Source organism: Vigna umbellata, chromosome 2 (assembly GCF_029865625.1).
Source record: "Vigna umbellata cultivar VRB3 chromosome 2, Vumbellata_1.0, whole genome shotgun sequence".
NCBI classification, from domain to species: domain Eukaryota; kingdom Viridiplantae; phylum Streptophyta; class Magnoliopsida; order Fabales; family Fabaceae; genus Vigna; species Vigna umbellata.
This window is the reverse complement of record NC_142166.1, coordinates 27,579,967-27,599,174: the sequence shown is the minus strand read 5'-3', so window position 1 is coordinate 27,599,174 and position 19,208 is coordinate 27,579,967. Positions and strand designations below refer to the sequence as shown.

At 45.4% G+C, this 19,208-nt stretch overlaps 1 protein-coding gene across 1 annotated transcript; it reads left to right on the top strand.

Moving 5' to 3' along the window:
* The first annotated feature begins 9,238 nt into the window (after window positions 1-9,238).
* On the top strand, window positions 9,239-18,275 carry LOC148203718 (uncharacterized). The gene is made up of 3 exons (XM_088107726.1): window positions 9,239-10,471; window positions 10,514-11,687; window positions 18,136-18,275. Exons 1-3 carry the CDS (start codon window positions 9,239-9,241, stop codon window positions 18,273-18,275), a joined length of 2,547 nt encoding a protein of 848 aa, XP_087963852.1.
* The last annotated feature ends 933 nt before the right edge of the window (window positions 18,276-19,208 follow it).

Below are 19,208 nucleotides of genomic sequence, written 5' to 3'. Positions count from 1 at the left end.
AGTGGACGAACTTGACGAAGTGGATGAAGTGGAGGAAGTGGACGAAGTGGAAGAAGTGGAGGAAGTGGAAGAAGGGGAGGAAGTGCAGGAAGTGGAGGAAGTTGACGAAGTGGACGAAGTTGACGATGTGGACGAAGTTGATGAAGTGGGCAAAGTGGACGAAGTTGATTATGTGGACGAAGTTGACGAAGTGTATGAAGTGGACGAAGTCGAGGAAGTGGAGGAGGAAGTCATGGAAATCGAGGAAGTAGACGGAGTGGAAGAAGTGGCAGAAGAAATGGACGAAATGGACGAAGTGGACGAAGTGGACGAAGTTGATGAAGTTGACAAAGTTGACGAAGTGGAGGAAGTCGAGGAAGTGGAGGAAGTGGGGAAAGTGGAGCAAGTGGACGATGTGGACAAAGAGGAAGAAGAAGTGGAGGAAGTGGAGAAAGGGGACGAAGTGGAGCAAGTGGAGGAAGTAGAAGAAGTGGAGGAAGTGGAGGAACTGGAAGAAGTTGACGAAGTGGACTAAGTGGAGGAAGTGGAGGAAGTGGATGAAATGGAGGAAGTGGAGGAAGTGGACGAAATAGACGAATTTGACGAAGTTGGCATGGATGACAAAGTGGACGAACTCGACAAAGTGGACGAAGTGTAGGAAGTCGAGGAAGTGAAGGAAGTGGACGCAGGGGAGGAAGTGGAGGAAGTGGACGATGTGGAGGAAGTTAACGAAGTGGACGAAGTGCAGGAAGTGGAAGAAGTGGACGAAATGGACGAAATGGACGAATTGGAGGAAGTGAAGGAAGTGGACGAAGTTGACGAAGTGCACGAAGTGGACTAATTGGAGGAAGTGGAGGAAGTGGAGGTAGTAGACGAGGTGGACGAAGTGGAGGAAGTAGAGGAAGTGGAGGAAGTGGAGGATGTGGAGGAAGTGGAGGAAGTGGAGGAAGGGGAAGAAGTGGAGGAAGTGGAGGAAGTGGAGGAAGTGGAAGGAGGGGAAGAAGCGGACGAAGAAGTGGATGAAGTGGACGAAGTGAACGAAGTGGACAAAGTAGACGAAGTGGAGGAGGTGGACGAAGTATACGATGTGGATGAAGTTGACGAAGTGGGCGAAGTGGATGAAGTTGACGAAGTGGACGAAATGGACGAAGTGGAGGATGTAGAGGGAGTAGAGGAGGAAGTCGTCGAAGTCGAGGAAGTGGACAGAGTGGAAGAAGTGGAAGAAGAAATGGACGAAGATGACGAAGTGGATGAAGTGGACGAAGTTGACGAAGTGGACGAATTTGACGAAGTGGAGGAAGTGGAGGAAGTTGACGAAGTGGGGAAAGTGGAGCAAGTGGACGATGTGGACGAAGAGGAAGAAGAAGTGGACGAAGTTGAGGAAGTGGAGAAAGGGGACGAAGTGGAGGAAGTGGAGGAAGTAGAAGAAGTGGAGGAAGTGGACGAAGTTGACAAAGTTGACGAAGTGGACTAAGTGGAGGAAGTGGAGGAAGTGGACGAAATGGAGGAAGTGGACGAAGTGGACGAAATAGACAAGTTTGACGAAGTTGGCATGGATCACAAAGTGGACGAACTCGACAAAGTGGAAGAAGTGGAGGAAGTGGAGGAAGTGAAGGAAGTAGAGGCAGGGGAGGAAGTGGAGGAAGTGGACGATGTGGAGGAAGTTGACGAAGTGGACTAAGTGGACAAACTGGACGAAGTGCAGGAAGTGGACGAAGTGGACGAAATGGACGAAATGGACGAATTAGAGGAAGTGGAGGAAGTGGACGAGGTGGACGAAGTGGAGGAAGTAGAGGAAGTGGAGGAAGTGGAGGAAGGGGAGGAAGTGGAGGAAGTGGATGAAGGGGAGGAAGTGGAGGAAGTGGAGGAAGTGGAGGAAGTGGAGGAAGTGGAGGAAGTGGAGGAAGTGGAGGAAGTGGAGGAAGTGGATGAAGTGGATGAAGTTGACGAAGTGGACGAAGTTGACGAAGTGGACGAAGTTGAGGAAGTGGACGAAGGGGAGGAAGTAGAGGATGTGGAGGAAGTTGTCGAATTTTGAAGTTGACAAAGTGGACGAAGTAGACGAAGTTGACGAAGTGAACGAAGTGGACGAAATGGATGATGTGGAGGAAGTGGACGAAGAGGACGAAGTGAACGAATTTGACGAAGTTGGCGAAGTGGAGGACGTGGAGGAAATTGAAAAGGTGGACGAAGTGGAGGAAGTGGAGGATGGGGAGGAACTGGAGGAAGGTGAGGAAGTGGAGGAACTGGACGAGGTCGACAATGTGGAAGAAGTGGAAGAAGCGTCAGAAGAAGTGGACGAAGTGGATGGAGTGGACGAAGTTGATGAAGTGGACGAGGTGGACGAAGTGTACGAAGTTGACGTAGTGGACGAAGTTGACAAGTGGACGAAGTGGAGTAGGTAGAGGAAGTGGAGGAAGTGGACGAAGTGGACGAAGTTGACAAAGTGGACAAAGTGGACGAAGTGGACTATATGGACAAAGTGCAGGAAGTGGACGAAGTGGACAAAGTCGATGAAGTAGACGAAGTTGACGAAGTTGACGTAGTGGAATAAGTAGACGAAGTGGACGAAGTTGAGGAAGTGGAGGAAGTGGAGGAAGTAGAAGAAGTGGAGGAAGTGGAGGAAGTGGAGGAAGTGGAGGAAGTGGAGGAAGTAGAAGAAGTGGAGGAAGTGGAGGAAGTGGACTACATGTACGAAGTGGACGAAGTCGAGGAAGTGGACGAAGTGAACGAAGTTGACGAAGTTGGCGATGTTGACAAAGTGGACAAAGTTGACGAAGTGGACGAAGTTGAGGAAGTGAGGAAGTGGAGGAAGTGTACAAAGTTGGGGAAGCGGAGGAAATTGACGAAGTGGACGAAGTTTACGAATTTGACGAAGAGGACGAAGTTGACGTAGTGGTCGAAGTGGACGGACTGGAGGGAAATGAGGAAGTGGACGAAGTAGCAGAAGTGGAGGAAGTCAATGAAGTTGACGATGTGGACGAAGTGGACAAAGTGGACGTAGTTGAGCAAGAGAAGGAAGTGGAGGAATAGGACGAAGTTGACGAAGTGGAGGAAGTGGAGGAAGTGGAAGAAGTGGTAGAAGAAGTGGACGAGATGGACGAAGTGGAGGAAGTGGGGGAAGTGGAGGAAGGGGAGGAAGTGGAGGAAGTGGAAGAAGTGGAAGAAGAAGTGAACGAAGTGGACAAAGTTGACGAATTTGACGAAGTGGCGAAGTTGACGAAGTGGAATAAGTGGACGAAGTGGACTAAGTGGACGAAGTGGAGGAAGTGCACGAGGTGGAGGAGGTGGACGAAGTTGACGAAGTTGAGAAAGCTGACGAAGTTGACGAAGTGGATGAACTAGACGAAGTTGACGAAGTGGACGAAGTTGACAAAGTGGAGGAAGTGAAGAAAGTGGAGGAAGGGGAGGAAGTGGAGGAAGTGGAGGAAGTTGAGGAAGTGGAGGAAGTGGAGGAAGTGGAGGAAGTTGACGAAGTGGACGAAGTGGACGAAGTGGAGGAGGTGGAGGAAGTGGACGAGGTGGAGGAAGTGGAGGATGTAGAGGAAGTGGAGGAAGTGGAGGTAGTAGACGAGGTGGACGAAGTGGAGGAAGTAGAGGAAGTGGAGGAAGTGGAGGAAGGGGAGGAACCGGAGGAAGTGGAGGAAGGGGAGGAAGTGGAGGAAGTGGAGGAAGTGGAGCAACGGGAGGAAGTGGAGGAAGTGGAAGGAGGGGAAGAAGCGGACGAAGAAGTGGATGAAGTGGACGAAGTGAACGAAGTGTACAAAGTAGACGAAGTGGAGGAGGTGGACGAAGTATACGATGTGGATGAAGTTGACGAAGTGGGCGAAGTGGATGAAGTTGACGAAGTGGATAAAGTGGACGAAGTGTACAACGTGGACGAAGTGGACGAAATGGACGAAATGGAGGAAGTAGAGGGAGTAGAGGAGGAAGTCGTGGAAGTCGAGGAAGTGGACGGAGTGGAAGAAGTGGAAGAAGAAATGGGCGAAGATGACGAAGTGGACGAAGTTGACGAACTGGACGAATTTGACGAAGTGGAGGAAGTGGAGGAAGTGGAGGAAGTGGGGAAAGTGGAGCAAGTGGACGATGTGGACGAAGAGGAAGAAGAAGTGGACGAAGTTGAGGAATTGGAGAAAGGGGACGAAGTGGAGGAAGTGGAGGAAGTAGAAGAAGTGGAGGAAGTGGAGGAAGTGGATGAAGTGGACGAAGTTGACGAAGTTGACGAGGTGGACTAAGTGGAGGAAGTGGAGGAAGTGGAAGAAATGGAGGAAGTGGACGAAGTGGACGAAATAGACAAATTTGACGAACTTCGCATGGATGAAAAAGTGGACGAACTCGACAAAGTGGAAGAAGTGGAGGAAGAGAAGGAAGTAGAGGCAGGGGAGGAAGTGGAGGAAGTGGACGATGTGGAGGAAGTTGACGAAGTGGACTAAGTGGACGAAATGGACGAAGTGCAGGAAGTGGACAAAGTGGACGAAATGGACGAAATGGACGAATTGGAGGAAGTGGAGGAAGTGGACGAGGTGGACGAAGTGGAGGAAGTAGAGGAAGTGGAGGAAGTGGAGGAAGGGGAGGAAGTGGAGGAAGTGGAGGAAGGGGAGGAAGTGGAGGAAGTGGAGGAAGTGGAGGAAGTGGAGGAAGTGGAGGAAGTGGAGGAAGTGGACGAAGTTGACGAAGTGGACGAAGTTGACGAAGTGGACGAAGGGGAGGAAGTAGAGGATGTGGAGGAAGTGGATGAAGTTGTCGAATTATGAAGTTGAAAAAGTGGACGAAGTAGACGAAGTTGACGAAGTCTACAAAATGGACGATGTGGAGGAAGTGGACGAAGAGGACGAAGTGAACGAAGTTGACGAAGTTGGCGAAGTGGAGGTCGTGGAGGAAGTTGAAAAGGTGGACGAAGTGGAGGAAGTTAAGGAAGTGGAGGGAGTGGAGGATGGGGAGGAAGTGGAGGAAGGTGAGGAAGTGGAGGAACTGGACGAGGTCGACAATGTGCAAGAAGTGGAAGAAGCGTAAGAAGAAGTGGACGAAGTGGACGGAGTGGACGAAGTTGACGAGTTGGACCAAGTGGACGAGCTGGACGAAGTGGACGAAGTTGTCGTAGTGGACGAAGTGGAGCAAGTGGACGAAGTTCACAAGTGGACGAAGTGGAGTAGGTAGAGGAAGTGGAGGAAGTGGAGGAAGTGGACGAAGTTGACAAAGTGGACGAAGTGGACTATATGGACGAAGCGCAGGAAGTGGACGAAGTGGACAAAGTCGACGAAGTGGACAAAGTCGACGAAGTGCACGAAGTTGACGAAGTTGACGTAGTGGAATAAGTGGACGAAGTGGACGAAGTTGAGGAAGTGGACGAAGTGGACGAAGTAGAAGAAGTGGACGAAGTGGAAGAAGTGGAGGAAGTGGAGGAAGTAGAAGAAGTGGAGGAACTGGAGGAAGTGGACTACGTGTACGAAGTGGACGAAGTCGAGGAAGTGGATGAAGTGAACGAAGTTTACGAAGTTGGCGATGTTAACAAAGTGGACAAAGTTGGCGAAGTTGACGAAGTGGACGAAGTTGAGGAAGTGAGGAAGTGGAGGAAGTGTACAAAGTTGGGGAAGCGAAGGAAATTGACAAAGTGGACGAAGTTTACGAATTTGACGAAGAGGACGAAGTTGACGTAGTGGTCGAAGTGGACGGACTGGAGGAAATGAGGAAGTGGACGAAGTTGACGAAGTGGCAGAAGTGGAAGAAGTGGATGAAGTTGACGATGTGGCCGAAGTGGGCAAAGTGAACGTAGTTGAGCAAGAGGAGGAAGTGGAGGAATAGGATGAAGTTGACGAAGTAGAGTAAGAAGTTGACGAAGTAGAGTAAGTCGAGTAAGTGCAGGAAGTGGACGAAGTGGAAGAAGTGGTAGAAGAAGTGGACGAGATGGACGAAGTGGAGGAAGTGGGGAAGTGGAGGAAGGGGAGGAAGTGAAGGAAGTGGAGGAAGTGGAAGAAGTGGAAGAAGCGGAAGAAGAAGTGAACGAAGTGGAGGAAGTGGCGAAGTTGACTAAGTGGAATAAGTGGACGAAGTGGACTAAGTGGACGAAGTGGAGGAAGTGCACGAGGTGGACGAAGTTGACGATGTTGAGAAAGCTGACGAAGTTGACGAAGTGGACGAACTAGACGAAGTTGACGGAGTGGACGAAGTTGACAAAGTGGAGGAAGTGAAGAAAGTGGAGGAAGGGGAGGAAGTGGAGGAAGTGGAGGAAGTGGAGGAAGTGGAGGAAGTGGAGAAAGTGGAGGAAGTTGACGAAGTGGAGGAAGTGGAGGAAGTGGAGGAAGTGGAGGAAGTGGAGGAGGTGAAGGAAGTGGACGAGGTGGACGAAGTGGAGGATGTAGAGAGAGGAAGTGGAGGAAGTGGAGGAAGTGGACGAAGTGGAGGAAGTGGATGAAGTGGTTGACGAAGTGTACGAAGTGGACGAAGTAGACGAAGTTGACGAAGTGCTCGAAGTGGAGGAAGTGGAGAAAGTGAAGGAAGGGGAGGAAGTGGAGGAAGTGGAGAAAGTGGACGAGGTGGACGAGGTGGACGAAGTGGACGACATGGACGAAATGGACGAAGTGGAGGATGTGCACGAAGTGGACGAAGTTGACGAAGTGGACGAAGTGCACGAAATGGACAAAGTGCACGAAGTGGACGAACTGGACTAAGTGGACGAAGTAGAGGAAGTGGAGGAAGTGGACGAAGTTGACAAAGTTGGCGAATTGGACGAAGTGGACCAAGTTGACGAAGTGGAGGTAATGACGGAAGTGAAAAAAGTGGAGGAGGTGGACGAGGTGGATGAAGTGGAGGAAGTAGAGGAAGTGGAGGAAGTCGAGGAAGTGGAGGAAGTGGAGGAAAGGGAGGAAGTGGAGGAAGTGGACGAACTTGACGAAGTGGATTAAGTGGACGAAGTGGAGGAAGTTGAGGAAGTGGACGAAGTAGAAATAGTGGAAGAAGTTGACGAAGTTCACAAAGCGAACGAAGTGGAGGAAGTGGACGAGGTGGGCGAAGTGGAGGAAGTGGACGAGGTGGACGAAGTGGAGGTAATGAAGGAAGTGAAAAAAGTGGAGGAAGTGGACGAGGTGGACGAAGTGAAGGAAGTACAGGAAGTGGAGGAAGGGGAGGAAGTGGAGGAAGTGGACAAAGATGACGAAGTGGATTAAGTGGACGAAGTGGAGGAAGTTGAGGAAGTGGACGAAGTAGAAATAGTGGAAGAAGTTGACGAAGTTCACAAAGCGGACGAAGTGGAGGAAGTGGACGAGGTGGACGAAGTGGAGGAAGTGGACGAGGTGGACGGAGTTGACAAAGTAGACGAAGTGGACAAAGTGTACGAAGTGGACGAAGTGGACGAAACGGAGGAAGTGGAGGATGTGGAGGAAGTGGAGGAAGTAGAGGAAATAGAGGAGGAAGTGGAGGAAGTGGAGGAAGTTGGGCAAGTGGAGGATCTTGACGAGGTGGACGAAGTGGAGGAAGTAGACGAGGTGGAGGAAGTAGAGGAAGTGGAGGAAGTGGTGGAAGTGGAGGAAGGGGAGGAAGTGGAGAAAGTGGAGGAAGTTGACGAAGTGGACTAAGTGGAGGAAGTGAAGGAGGTGGAGGAAGTGGAGGAAGTGGAGGAATGGAGGAAGTGGACAAAGTAGATGAAGTGGAAGAAGTTGACGAAGTTCAAAAAGTTGAGGAAGTGGAGGAAGTGGACGAGGTGGACGAAGTGGAGGAAGCAGACGAAGTGGACGAAGTAGAGAAAGTGGAGGAAGTGGAGGAAGGGGAGGAAGTAGAGGAAGTGGAAGAACTGGACGAAGTTGACGAGGTGGACTAATTGGAGGGAGTGGAGGAAGTTGAGGAAGTGGAGGAAGTACACAAAGTCGAAGAAGTTCACGAAGTTGACAAAATGGACGAAGTGGATGAAGTGGACGAGGTGGACGAAGTGGAAGAGGTAGAGGAAGTAGAGGAAGTGGAGGAAGTGGAGCAAGGGGAGGAAGTGGAGGAAGTGGAGGAAGTGCAAGAAGTGGACGAATTGGAAGAAGTGGACGAAGTGGACGAAGTGGAGGACGTGTAGGAAGTGGACGAAGAAGACGAAGTCGAAGAAGTTGACGAAGTTGACAAAATGGAGGAAGTGGAGGAAGTGGACGAGGTGGACGAAGTAGAGGAAGTGGAGGAAGTGGAGGAAGGGGAGGAAGTGGAGGAAGTGGAGGAAGTGGACGAGGTGGATGAAGTGGAAGAAGTAGAGGAAGTGGAGGAAGTGGAGGAAGGGGAGGAAGTGGACGAAGTGGACGAAGTGGACGAAGTGGACGAAGTGGAAGAAGTGGACGATTTGGAAGAATTGGACAAAGTTGACGAATTTGACGAAGTGGAATAGGTGGAAATAGTGGACGAAGTGAACCAAGTGGACGAAGTGGAGGAAATGGACGAAGTGGAGGAAGTGGAGGAAGTGGAGGAAGTGGACGAAGTTGACGAAGTGGACGAAGGGGACGAAGTAGAGGATGTGAAGGAAGTGGATGAATACACAGAAGGGGAGCAGGCTTCATTCTCTTTCCCTACCACTGCTAACATACCGCCAATCAATACTCAGGGACCTGTTGTAATGTCTGCACCTATGGTAAATGAAGGGATGCATGCAAGCATGACTGATGGAATACGAGTAACCCCGGTGCCACCTGTGATTACCGGAGAGGGCTTTTCTACAAGGGTTGCGCCATATACTTCGTTTCAGGGGGTAACTAGTAATGTCGATGGGGCAAAGGATAAACTCGAGAGCCTAGAGGCAAGATTGAGGGCTGTGGAGGGGTATGAAAGTTATGGATTTGGGGATGTTTCTAGATTGAGCTTGGTTCCTGGCGTCAAAATTCCACATAAGTTCAAGGCGCCAGATTTTGAGAAGTATAAGGGAAAGACATGCCCAAAGAGCCATCTAACCATGTTTTGCAGAAAGATGGCTGCATATGCTTATGATGAGCAGCTGCTCATCCATGTTTTTCAAGATAGTTTGGCTGGAGTGACGTTAAACTGGTATACCCATTTGGAGCCGACTCGAATTCGTTGTTGGGCAGACTTGGCTGATGCTTTTGTGAAGCAGTACATATACAATACACATGTCGCGCCAGATCGTTTACAGCTGCAAAACATGTCGAAGAAAGACAACGAAACTTTTAAGGAGTATGCTCAGCGGTGGAGGGAATTGGCTGCACAAGTTGAGCCGCCTTTGTATGATAAAGAAATGGTGGCAATGTTTGTAAATACGCTCCAACCACCATTTTATGAACATATGGTGGGAAATGTATCTTCAAATTTCGCCGATATCATCGTGATAGGCGAGCGAATAGAGATCGGGTTGAAAAATGGGAAGATTGCATATGGCTCGTCGGCGGGTGCAAACTCCAAAAAACCCAATTTCAACTCAGGGAAAAGAAAGGAGGGAGATGTGCATGCAGCATCTGCAACCCCCGTGTGGAGAGGTCAGGCTCCCACTCATAACTATCGACCATACTGGGGTCAACATCCACATGCAGCTAACGCGTCATTTGGTCATCAAATTAGGCCTCAACAACAACCGGGATACTATCAACCACAATACATCCCGACGAATAATTGGAGGGGAGGGGCAAATGTAGGTTCCAATATGAATGTGGGTCCAAATGCTTATCCAAGAAGGAACCAAGAAAGAAATTATGTTAACTTTACCCCAATTCCTACAACTTATACGAAATTATTGCCTCATCTTATCAAACAAGGTTTAGTTGTTGTTTGTCCCCTGAAGCCTTTGCAGCCTCCGTATCCAAGAGGTTATGATGCAGATGCAAAGTGTAGTTATCATGGAGGGGCCGCTGGTCATTCCACTGAGAGGTGTTTGGCTTTCAAGCATAAAGTACAGACTCTAATTGATTCCGGGTGGTTAAAGTTCCAAGAGGATAAGCCTAGTGTTGAGTCCAATCCTTTATCTGGGCATGGAAGTGCTTCGACGAATGCTGTCGAAGTGAAAGAGCATGAGCTGGTGAGAAATGTGAAAGAAGTCAAGAGCTCTAGGAGGTTTATTTTGGAGGCATTGCTGAAAGTGGGTATCTTGAAGGGTGATTATGATGAGAGTATGGCATGCGCGCTCCACCCAGAGGCTGAGCACTCTATTGAGGAGTGTGTTGAATTTGAAGAAATTCTGCAAGACCTGCTAGATCGTGGTCTGATGCAAGTATGTTACAAGAGGGAGGAGGGAGATGTATTTGCACAGACTGGTGATGAATCCGGTATGATTTTACCAGAACCATTAGTGATTCGTTTCACTAAGACTACTTCTATCCCACCAACTCAAGGAAGGTCGCCTGTAGTTATCCATGTACCAGCCCCTTTTCCTTACAAGAACGAAAAAGCCGTCCCATGGAGATATGGGACGCATGCGTCAGGCGAAACGCAAAGCGTCGACCCTGTCGTCAAAAACATATCAGGAATAGGGGGAATGACTAGGAGTGGTCGAATTTTCACATCACCAGAGTTGGCTCGAGAAAGGGTTAATGATAGGGAAGCAACGATGGCCGCGAAGGCAAAAGAGTTCTTAAAGGGGAAGGGTGCACAGACAGAGGAAATCCCCGACAAGGAAGAGAGGAGAGAAGTTTCTGAAGAGGAGGCTTGCGAATTTTTAAAATTCATACAACAAAGTGAATATAAGGTGGTGGAACAGTTAAATCGTATGCCTGCTCGTATATCCTTGTTAGACTTGCTCATGCATTCGGCATCACATAGAAAGTTGCTAATGAAGATACTCAGTGAGGCTCATGTGGAGCAAGGTATTTCGTTGAATAAATTCGAAGGTATTGTTGGCAATATTGTTGCTAATAATTATCTCACTTTTACGGATGATGAGATACCAGCTGAGGGAAGAGGGCATAACAAGGCTCTTCACGTCTCTGTGAAATGCCTGGATCATGTTATTGCGCGTGTTTTAGTGGACAATGGGTCCTCCTTGAATGTCATGCCGAAAGCAACTCTGGAAAAGCTACCTTGCGAAGGAATGCATATGAGGCCTAGTTCAATGATTGTGAGGGCGTTTGATGGTAGTAAAAGAGAAGTGATGGGAGAGGTGGAATTACCAATGCAAGTTGGCCCATGTGTTTTTCAAATAACGTTCCAAGTTATGGATATCCTGCCAGCTTATAGTTGTCTGTTGGGGCGCCCATGGATTCATTCGGCGGGAGTTGTGCCTTCTACACTACACCAGAAGTTGAAGTATGTGATAGGAGATAAGCTGGTGATAGTATCAGGAGAAGAGGATCTTCTTGTGAGTGGGCCATCATCCACGCGCTACATTGAGGCGGCTGAAGAAGCTCTCGAGACAGCCTTCCAATCGTTGGAAATTGTGGGAAATGCTTGTGTGGAACCGTTTCCAGTAAATCCTCGTCTATCATGTGCTTCTATTATGATGGCCAAGATTATGCTAAAAGAGGGCTATATATATAGGGAAGGTTTGGGTAAATATCGGCAGGGGCGAGCATTCCCTCTAGAAATCGTTGAAAACAAGAACAGATATGGCTTGGGGTATAAACCTACCAAGGAAGACAGGAAAAGAGTGATTGAAGAAAGAAAAGAGCGCAGTCTGGCCCGTGCAGAAAGACGAGGGCCCAGAGAGAGCAAAATTCACATTGTTGACATCAAGGAAAGTTTCCGCAGTGCTGGGTGGATCAACACTGGTCAGATAGCAGCGGTGGAGGATGAAGAAAGGCCTCAAAGTTCGAGCTTTGTGTGGGCTTGCTCCCCTGATACTCAACTCAACAATTGGGAAACACTGGATTTACCTGTGATGCTTAATGTGAACAAAATGTAATAGTTTTAATTAAGCTTATAGTTTCGATTGGGGCTTTAGAACTGAGGTTTCGCGGATTTATTCTTTTTACTTTTCACTCAGCGTGATAATAAAGTTGCATTTCATCATCATTTGGCATTTTTCTTTGTTTATCTTATTTATTTATACTTTTTCATAAATTTAAATGATGCAGATGTGACAATGATTGTTTTGAAAATAATGATATCAATGTTCCTAATTTTGAGCACCCTATCAATAATACGGAAGATGATTTCGAAGATGATGTAGAAGAACCCTCTCCAGAATTGTTGAGATTAGTGGAACAAGAATCTAAGGAGATAAAACCCCATCAGGAGGAGATTGAAATACTCAACTTGGGAGAGAAGGATGAGATAAAGGAAGTCCGAAGGATAATTTCCCGTTACCACACATCGATACTCTGGTTGATAATACGGCCAAATTTTCGTTATTTTCGTTCATGGATGGATTCTCGGGATATAATCAAATTAAAATGGCACCGGAAGATATGGAAAAAACGACCTTTATCACGTTGTGGGGAACATTCTGCTATAAGGTTATGTCTTTCGGACTCAAGAATGCTGGGGCAACATACCAAAGGGCAATGGTGACACTTTTTCATGATATGATGCATAAGGAAATTGAAGTTTATGTGGATGACATGATTGCAAAGTCTGAATCAGAAGAGGAGCATATTTTCAATCTAAGGAAATTATTTGAGAGACTGAGAAAGTACAAACTCAGATTAAATCCTGCCAAATGCACGTTTGGAGTAAAGTCTGGAAAATTGTTGGGCTTCATTGTCAGTCAAAGAGGGATAGAAGTTGATCCGGACAAAGTAAGAGCGATAACGGAAATGCCTGCGCCCAGAACAGAAAAGGAGGTTCGAGGTTTTTTGGGAAGATTGAATTACATTGCTAGGTTCATCTCCCAATTAACTGATACTTGTGAACCAATGTTCAAGTTACTACGGAAAAATCAGGCCGTAGTCTGGAATGAAGATTGTCAAGTTGCTTTTGAAAAAGTCAAACAATACCTGCAAGACCCTCTTGTATTGCGTCCACCTATGCCAGGAAGGCCGCTCATTTTGTATTTGACCGTATTGGATAATTCAATGGGTTGTGTATTGGGTCAGCATGATGAAGACGGGAAAAGAGAGCATGCTATATATTACTTGAGCAAAAGATTCACAGATTGCGAACAACGATATTCGTCGTTAGAACGAACTTGTTGTGCACTGGCGTGGGCTACTCATCGTCTAAGGCAATACATGTTGAGCCACTCTACTTGGTTGATATCCAAGATGGATCCTATCAAGTATATTTTTGAAAAGTCTGCTCTCACTGGAAGGATAGCTCGATGGCAGATGCTATTATCGGAGTATGACATTGTATATGTTACTCAGAAATCTATCAAGGGTAGCGCTTTAGCGGAATATTTAGCCCATCAGCCCATTAATGATTATCAGCCAATGCAACCTGAATTTCCTGATGAAGATATCATGGCTTTATTTGCTGAGAACAAAGAGGACAAAGATGAAAAAGCCTGGACGGTATTATTCGATGGGGCCTCGAATGTAATGGGGCATGGAATAGGGGCAGTGCTTATCTCTCCTAAGAATCAATACATTCCAATGACGGCAAGGTTGTGTTTTAATTGCACGAATAATATCGCAGAATATGAAGCCTGTGCCATGGGTATTCGAGCAGCAATAGAGTCTAAAGCAAAAATTCTGGATGTATATGGAGATTCAGCTTTGGTCATCCATCAATTGAAGGGAGAATGGGAGACTAGGGATACTAAATTAATTCCATACCAAGCTTACATCAAGGGATTAATTGAGTATTTCGATTCCATCACGTTTAATCATATACCGCGAGAAGATAATCAATTAGCAGACGCATTGGCTACTTTGTCATCGATGTTTGAAGTTGATCAAGATGCAGAATTGCCAATGATTGAAATGAAGAGTCATGCGAAGCCAGCGTACTGTCATTTCATCGAAGAAGAGGTAGATGGTAAACCTTGGTACTTTGATATCAAGCATTATCTTAGAACCCGAGAATATCCAGAGAAGGCATCAGAAAACGATAAAAGGGCGTTAAGGAGGTTGGTTGGCAGTTTCATTTTGAGTGGGGATATTCTATATAAGAGGAATCATGATATGGTTCTCCTTAGATGCGTAGATGCAAAAGAAGCCGAGCTGATACTAAAAGAAGTGCACGAGGGTACATTTGGCACGCACATGAATGGGCACTCAATGGCCAGGAAGATACTGAGAGCGGGGTATTTTTGGTTGACTATGGAAAATGATTGTTGTACACATGTGAGAAAGTGTGAGAAATGCCAGGTATACGCAAGTAATATCAATGTTCCACCCACGACCTTGAACGTGTTGTCTGCACCATGGCCCTTTTCGATGTGGGGAATAGATGTCATCGGAGCTATAGAGCCAAAGGCGTCAAATGGACACCGTTTCATATTAGTCGCAATCGACTACTTCACCAAGTGGGTTGAGGCCGCTTCTTATGCTAATGTGACCAGAAAGGTGGTGACCAAGTTCATAAAAAGGGAGTTGATTTGCAGATACGGGCTCCCTAACAGGATCATCACTGATAATGCCACTAACTTGAACAACCAGATGATGACAGAGTTATGTGAGGAGTTCAAAATTCATCATCTTAATTCTTCTCCTTATCGTCCAAAGATGAATGGGGCAGTAGAGGCTGCTAACAAAAATATCAAGAAGATTGTGCAGAAGATGGTGGTCACGTATAAGGATTGGCATGAAATGCTTCCTTTTGCTTTACATGGTTATCGCACTTCGGTACGAACATCGACTGGGGCAACGCCTTTCTCGCTTGTATATGGAATGGAAGCAGTACTTCCGTTTGAAGTGGAAATTCCGTCCTTACGAGTTTTAATGGAAACCCAATTAGAAGAGGCGGAGTGGGTTCAAGCTCGTTTCGACCAGCTCAATCTCATCGATGAAAAGAGACTAACAGCAGTATGCCATGGACAATTGTATCAAAGAAGAATGAAGAAGGCATTTGACAAAAAAGTACACCCAAGAGAATTTCATGAAGGTGAGCTGGTGTTGAAGAAGATTCTACCCATACAAAAGGATCATAGAGGCAAATGGACTCCAAATTATGAAGGGCCATTTGTAGTGAAGAAAGCATTTTCTGGTGGGGCACTAATTCTCACGAGAATGGACGGAGAGGAGTTACCATTGCCAGTTAATTCTGATGCAGTAAAAAAGTTTTACGCATGATGATTCCGTGATAGTGGTTGCTATTAAAGGGATGTTGATATTGTCTTTAACGCTTATTGTACTCTGTGTTTTATTCACTAAATAAATTTCACATGAGTTCATTCATATTTTGGTTGTTTGCATTCCATCTGAAATATTGCATGTCACGCTGAGCTGTTAAGTAGTAAAGGGGAAATGAAAACGAAAATAAGTAAACGCGTGTTGATAAAAGCATCACAGTATATCAGGTTGGCAAGCTCGGTCCTGGAGGATGTCGAAAAGGAAAAACGAAAAAAAAGGTGAAAAGAAAAAAAAGGGGTTACATGTTGAGTTTGTTGTTAATAAAGTTGTCAAGGACATAGTATTTTTCGAAAAAAAAAAAAGTTTTGAAAAATACCGTTGGTGAGTACTTCCCTGATTCAAGGTTTTGGGAGTAACCGGTGTTCTTTTCTTGATAAAGCATCTGCATTCACATTACTTGAACCCTAATTTTTGTTTCCCACAAGATGAAGGATTTCGCCGCCTAATATTGGGGCAGTTTTCATTATGTTACATATCATCGATAATCCGTTGATCAGGGAGATATATATATATATATATAAAAAAAAAAAAAAGAAAGAAAAAGAGGGAAAACAAAGCAAAGGAAAAATGAAGTGGATGTGTCAAACACTACATAGTTTTGTTTCAGGTTTAAGTTCAAGAGAAAATCAGACAAACAAGATTCAGAGTGACGTGTGGCCATTTTTCGTTATCCAATCGTCAAAAGCAGTTCATCCAATTGCACCCCTTTTGAGCCAAAATTCATAATTGTTTTCATCACCCTAGACAAGAATTATTAGCATATCGACGTCAACTTAAAAAGATACATCATAAGCATCCAAAGTTGAGGGGGAAATCTCTAAAAGGAAGAAAGAAAAACAAAACAAAAATAAAAAGGAAAATATCATAAAGGACCACAGCAGGGGCAACAAAAAAAAAATGAAGAAAAAAAAAACAACAATAAAGGATGCCTGAAGTTCAAATCTCTAAAGACAGTTGACTGGGCACCTTGCAAATGATTCTTGTTTAAAGACTTTAACCGTCAAACACTTATTTGGGCCTTCATTATCCTTTCTTTCAAAAACCCTTTGACCTTTAGCCACGGTACAAGCCAATAAAAGTCCACGCTGACTGAAAAATGTTTGTCCTAATCTTTCTCACGAATTTAACTTGGAAACAAAATGATGTGGTGAACGACGCATTCAGTTTAAAAAAAAAAAAAAAAAAAAAAAAAAAAAAAAAAAAAAAAAAAAAAAAAAAAAAAGGTCTCCCTGTCAATCGAAGATCGTCCAATTTGGGGGGAATCCTTCATATACAAATCTTTTCACTTTTCCAAAGCATACTTATTGTACAAAATTGGGGCAATATGGGAGCCCAACATGTTAATAGCACTTTCCCCCAAATAAGGGACACACATACGTTAATACTTGCTCACAGAAAATCATTATTCATCTGCTTTTCATAACCATTCTTCCACATCCTACAGGGTTCAAGTTAATTTGGATTGCAAAAAGCGATAAAAAGAATTTTAAACTCAGGGTTACACTTTCTTCCTGCTCATCAAAGGGTTTTATACATATCAACGTTGTTTTTAAGGAATGCGTTTTGAACGTACATCGTGTTTGATGACAATATTAACAATGGATTCCAAGCATGGAGCTTTCAAAAAAAAAAAAAAAATGATGATGATGAAAAGCGAGAGTAAAAGAAAAGAACAAAATGAAAGTCTCATGCATCTAGGCATTCATGCACCATCATGACATAACATCATCTCAAAGGAAGCAAGGAGAATTGTTTGCAAAATCTTCATGTTTAACTCGGCATTTATCAACTTTTCAAAGCTACAAATCAAGGTTTTAATTTTCTGTTATCGGCCCTCTGCATGGCAAGGGTCGGATTTAAATTTCTGTTCTGTGAGTTTGGCCCTCTGCGAGGCAATGGTCAAATCCAGGTTTTAATTTTCTGTTATCGACCCTCTGCATGGCAATGGTCGGATTTAAATTTCTGTTCTGTGAGTTTGGCCCTCTGCGAGGCAATGGTCAAATCCAGGTTTTAATTTTCTGTTATCGACCTTCTGCATGGCAATGGTCGGATTTAAATTTCTGTTCTGTGAGTTTGGCCCTCTGCGAGGCAATGGTCAAATCCAGGTTTTAATTTTCTGTTATCGACCTTCTGCATGGCAATGGTCGGATTTAAATTTCTGTTCTGTGAGTTTGGCCCTCTGCGAGGCAATGGTCAAATCCAGGTTTTAATTTTCTGTTATCGACCCTCTGCATGGCAATGGTCGGATTTAAATTTCTGTTCTGTGAGTTTGGCCCTCTGCGAGGCAATGGTCAAATCCAGGTTTAATTTTCTGTTATTGACCCTCTGCATGGCAATGGTCGGATTTAAATTTCAGTTCTGTGAGTTTGGCCCTCTGCGAGGCAATGGTCAAATCCAGGTTTTAGTTTTTGTTACTGATACTTTACTTGACATTGGTCGTTTGGTATCGTGACTTGAATCATTTTGTTCGTTTTCTTTCATGATTGAAACTCGGACAAAATTAGTGTTTTTATCTTTACTTAGCTTTACTTAAATAATACGAAAAGATTAAATTTTCATATTATTTAGTAATATCTAAGTAAAGAGGGGCAGCTGTCAACACTCAATTTTGTCCGGGTTGTAAAAGATTGTTTTTATTGGTTATTTATTATTTTCCTTTTATTTTATTTTACCTTTTTGTTTTATTCTATTTTTATGTATTTAGATCTTTGCTTTTAATTCAATTTCTATTTTATTTCGTATTTTCAATTTGTTTTAATAGAGTTAATTAATCAAAATAATTAAAAAATTGAAAAATAAAATTAAAAATAATTAAAAAATAAAATAAAATTGAAATAAAAAAATAAAAAAAATAAAAAAAAAACGTGGAAAAGGGGGAGAGGATGAATGGGACGCGTGTCTGAAGGAGGGAGACAAGGTTGTTAGAAAGGATTTTTCTAAGATTTTTTTGGAAAAAAAAGGGGGACCAGGTGGTTACGAGGAGGATTCCAAAGATTTTGGGGAGAGGATTTTTTTGGATCAGAGAGAGGAAAAGGGGAAAGGAGGGCACACGAGGAACCATCATCTGGAATCATCATCCAGAGTCAGCATTGGCACCGGCACCGGCGAGAAGAGATCACCGGCTACGCAGCGAACGATAGCAGCAGCCGTAGCAACAGGTAAGTCTCTGTTTCATCTGTACATCCAGACTCATCATGACCGCTTACTGCATAACTGCTTCTTATGCTTATTCCATCATGAATGCTTTTCCTCTGAACATCATGAGTTCCCTCATCACCAACCTCCCCTTTCATTCATTCTCTGTTTCACCACGTTCCCTCTCTCCTTCCTAACTCTCACGCTCACGGCCAATCTCAACAAACCAAATCCAAAACCCATCGCACAATCCAAGAATGAAGGGATGAGCTGGAGCGATGGCCGACGATGGTCTCGGCGGTGAAAGGCGGAGAGCTCGACGAAGAAGAGGCAGCCCGCATGTTTGAACTGGCGGAGACGAACCCCTCCCTAGGTTGCCAGTATCGGAGAATGCAGACAAGAGCAAGGAAGCAGTGGCGCGGTATGGCGCGGCGTGGCACGGTGGATAGATCGAGAGAGACGACGGCATGGTAGCTGGTCCGTAGAGGCAGTGATACGGTGGCCACCTTCGTTGCGGTGGCTAGTCTGGTCCGCGGTGGTCAATCGGAAGAAGACGTGGTCGTTGAGTGACAGAAGTGAGTGTCTCTGAACCCTTTTGATCAGAGAGAAGGAAGCATTGGCCTCATTTGAGAGGAGCAGCATGAGGAGTGAATGAAAGTGGGAAGGTAGAACCCCTAGGAAATTCTAGGTTAGAAACCATTCAATTGGGCCAGGCCCAAAATCGAGCGTACGTCCAGGAACCTTTGGCTTTTTTTGAACGTTCGTCATCCAGCCACATCTTCCCAACGAACGCTCGTCCATAACGAGCGTTCGTCATCCAGCCACATCTTCCCAACGAACGCTCGTCCATAACGAACGTTCGTCATCCAGCCTCATCTTCCCAACGAACGCTCGTCTCAAACGAGCGCTCGTCATTCGGTCTCCACTTCCCACATCTTCCCAACGAACGCTCGTCCATAA

What these genes read in the sequence shown, in the direction of transcription:
- LOC148203718 (XM_088107726.1), top strand. Translation starts at nt 9,239, where the DNA reads ATGGTGGGAAATGTATCTTCAAATTTCGCCGATATCATCGTGATAGGC. An exon ending in CAGAGTTGGCTCGAGAAAGG is followed by an intron (nt 10,472 to 10,513) that starts GTTAATGATAGG and finishes AAGGCAAAAGAG; the next exon opens with TTCTTAAAGGGGAAGGGTGC. An exon ending in GGATGAAGAAAGGCCTCAAA is followed by an intron (nt 11,688 to 18,135) that starts GTTCGAGCTTTG and finishes TTTTTGGATCAG; the next exon opens with AGAGAGGAAAAGGGGAAAGG.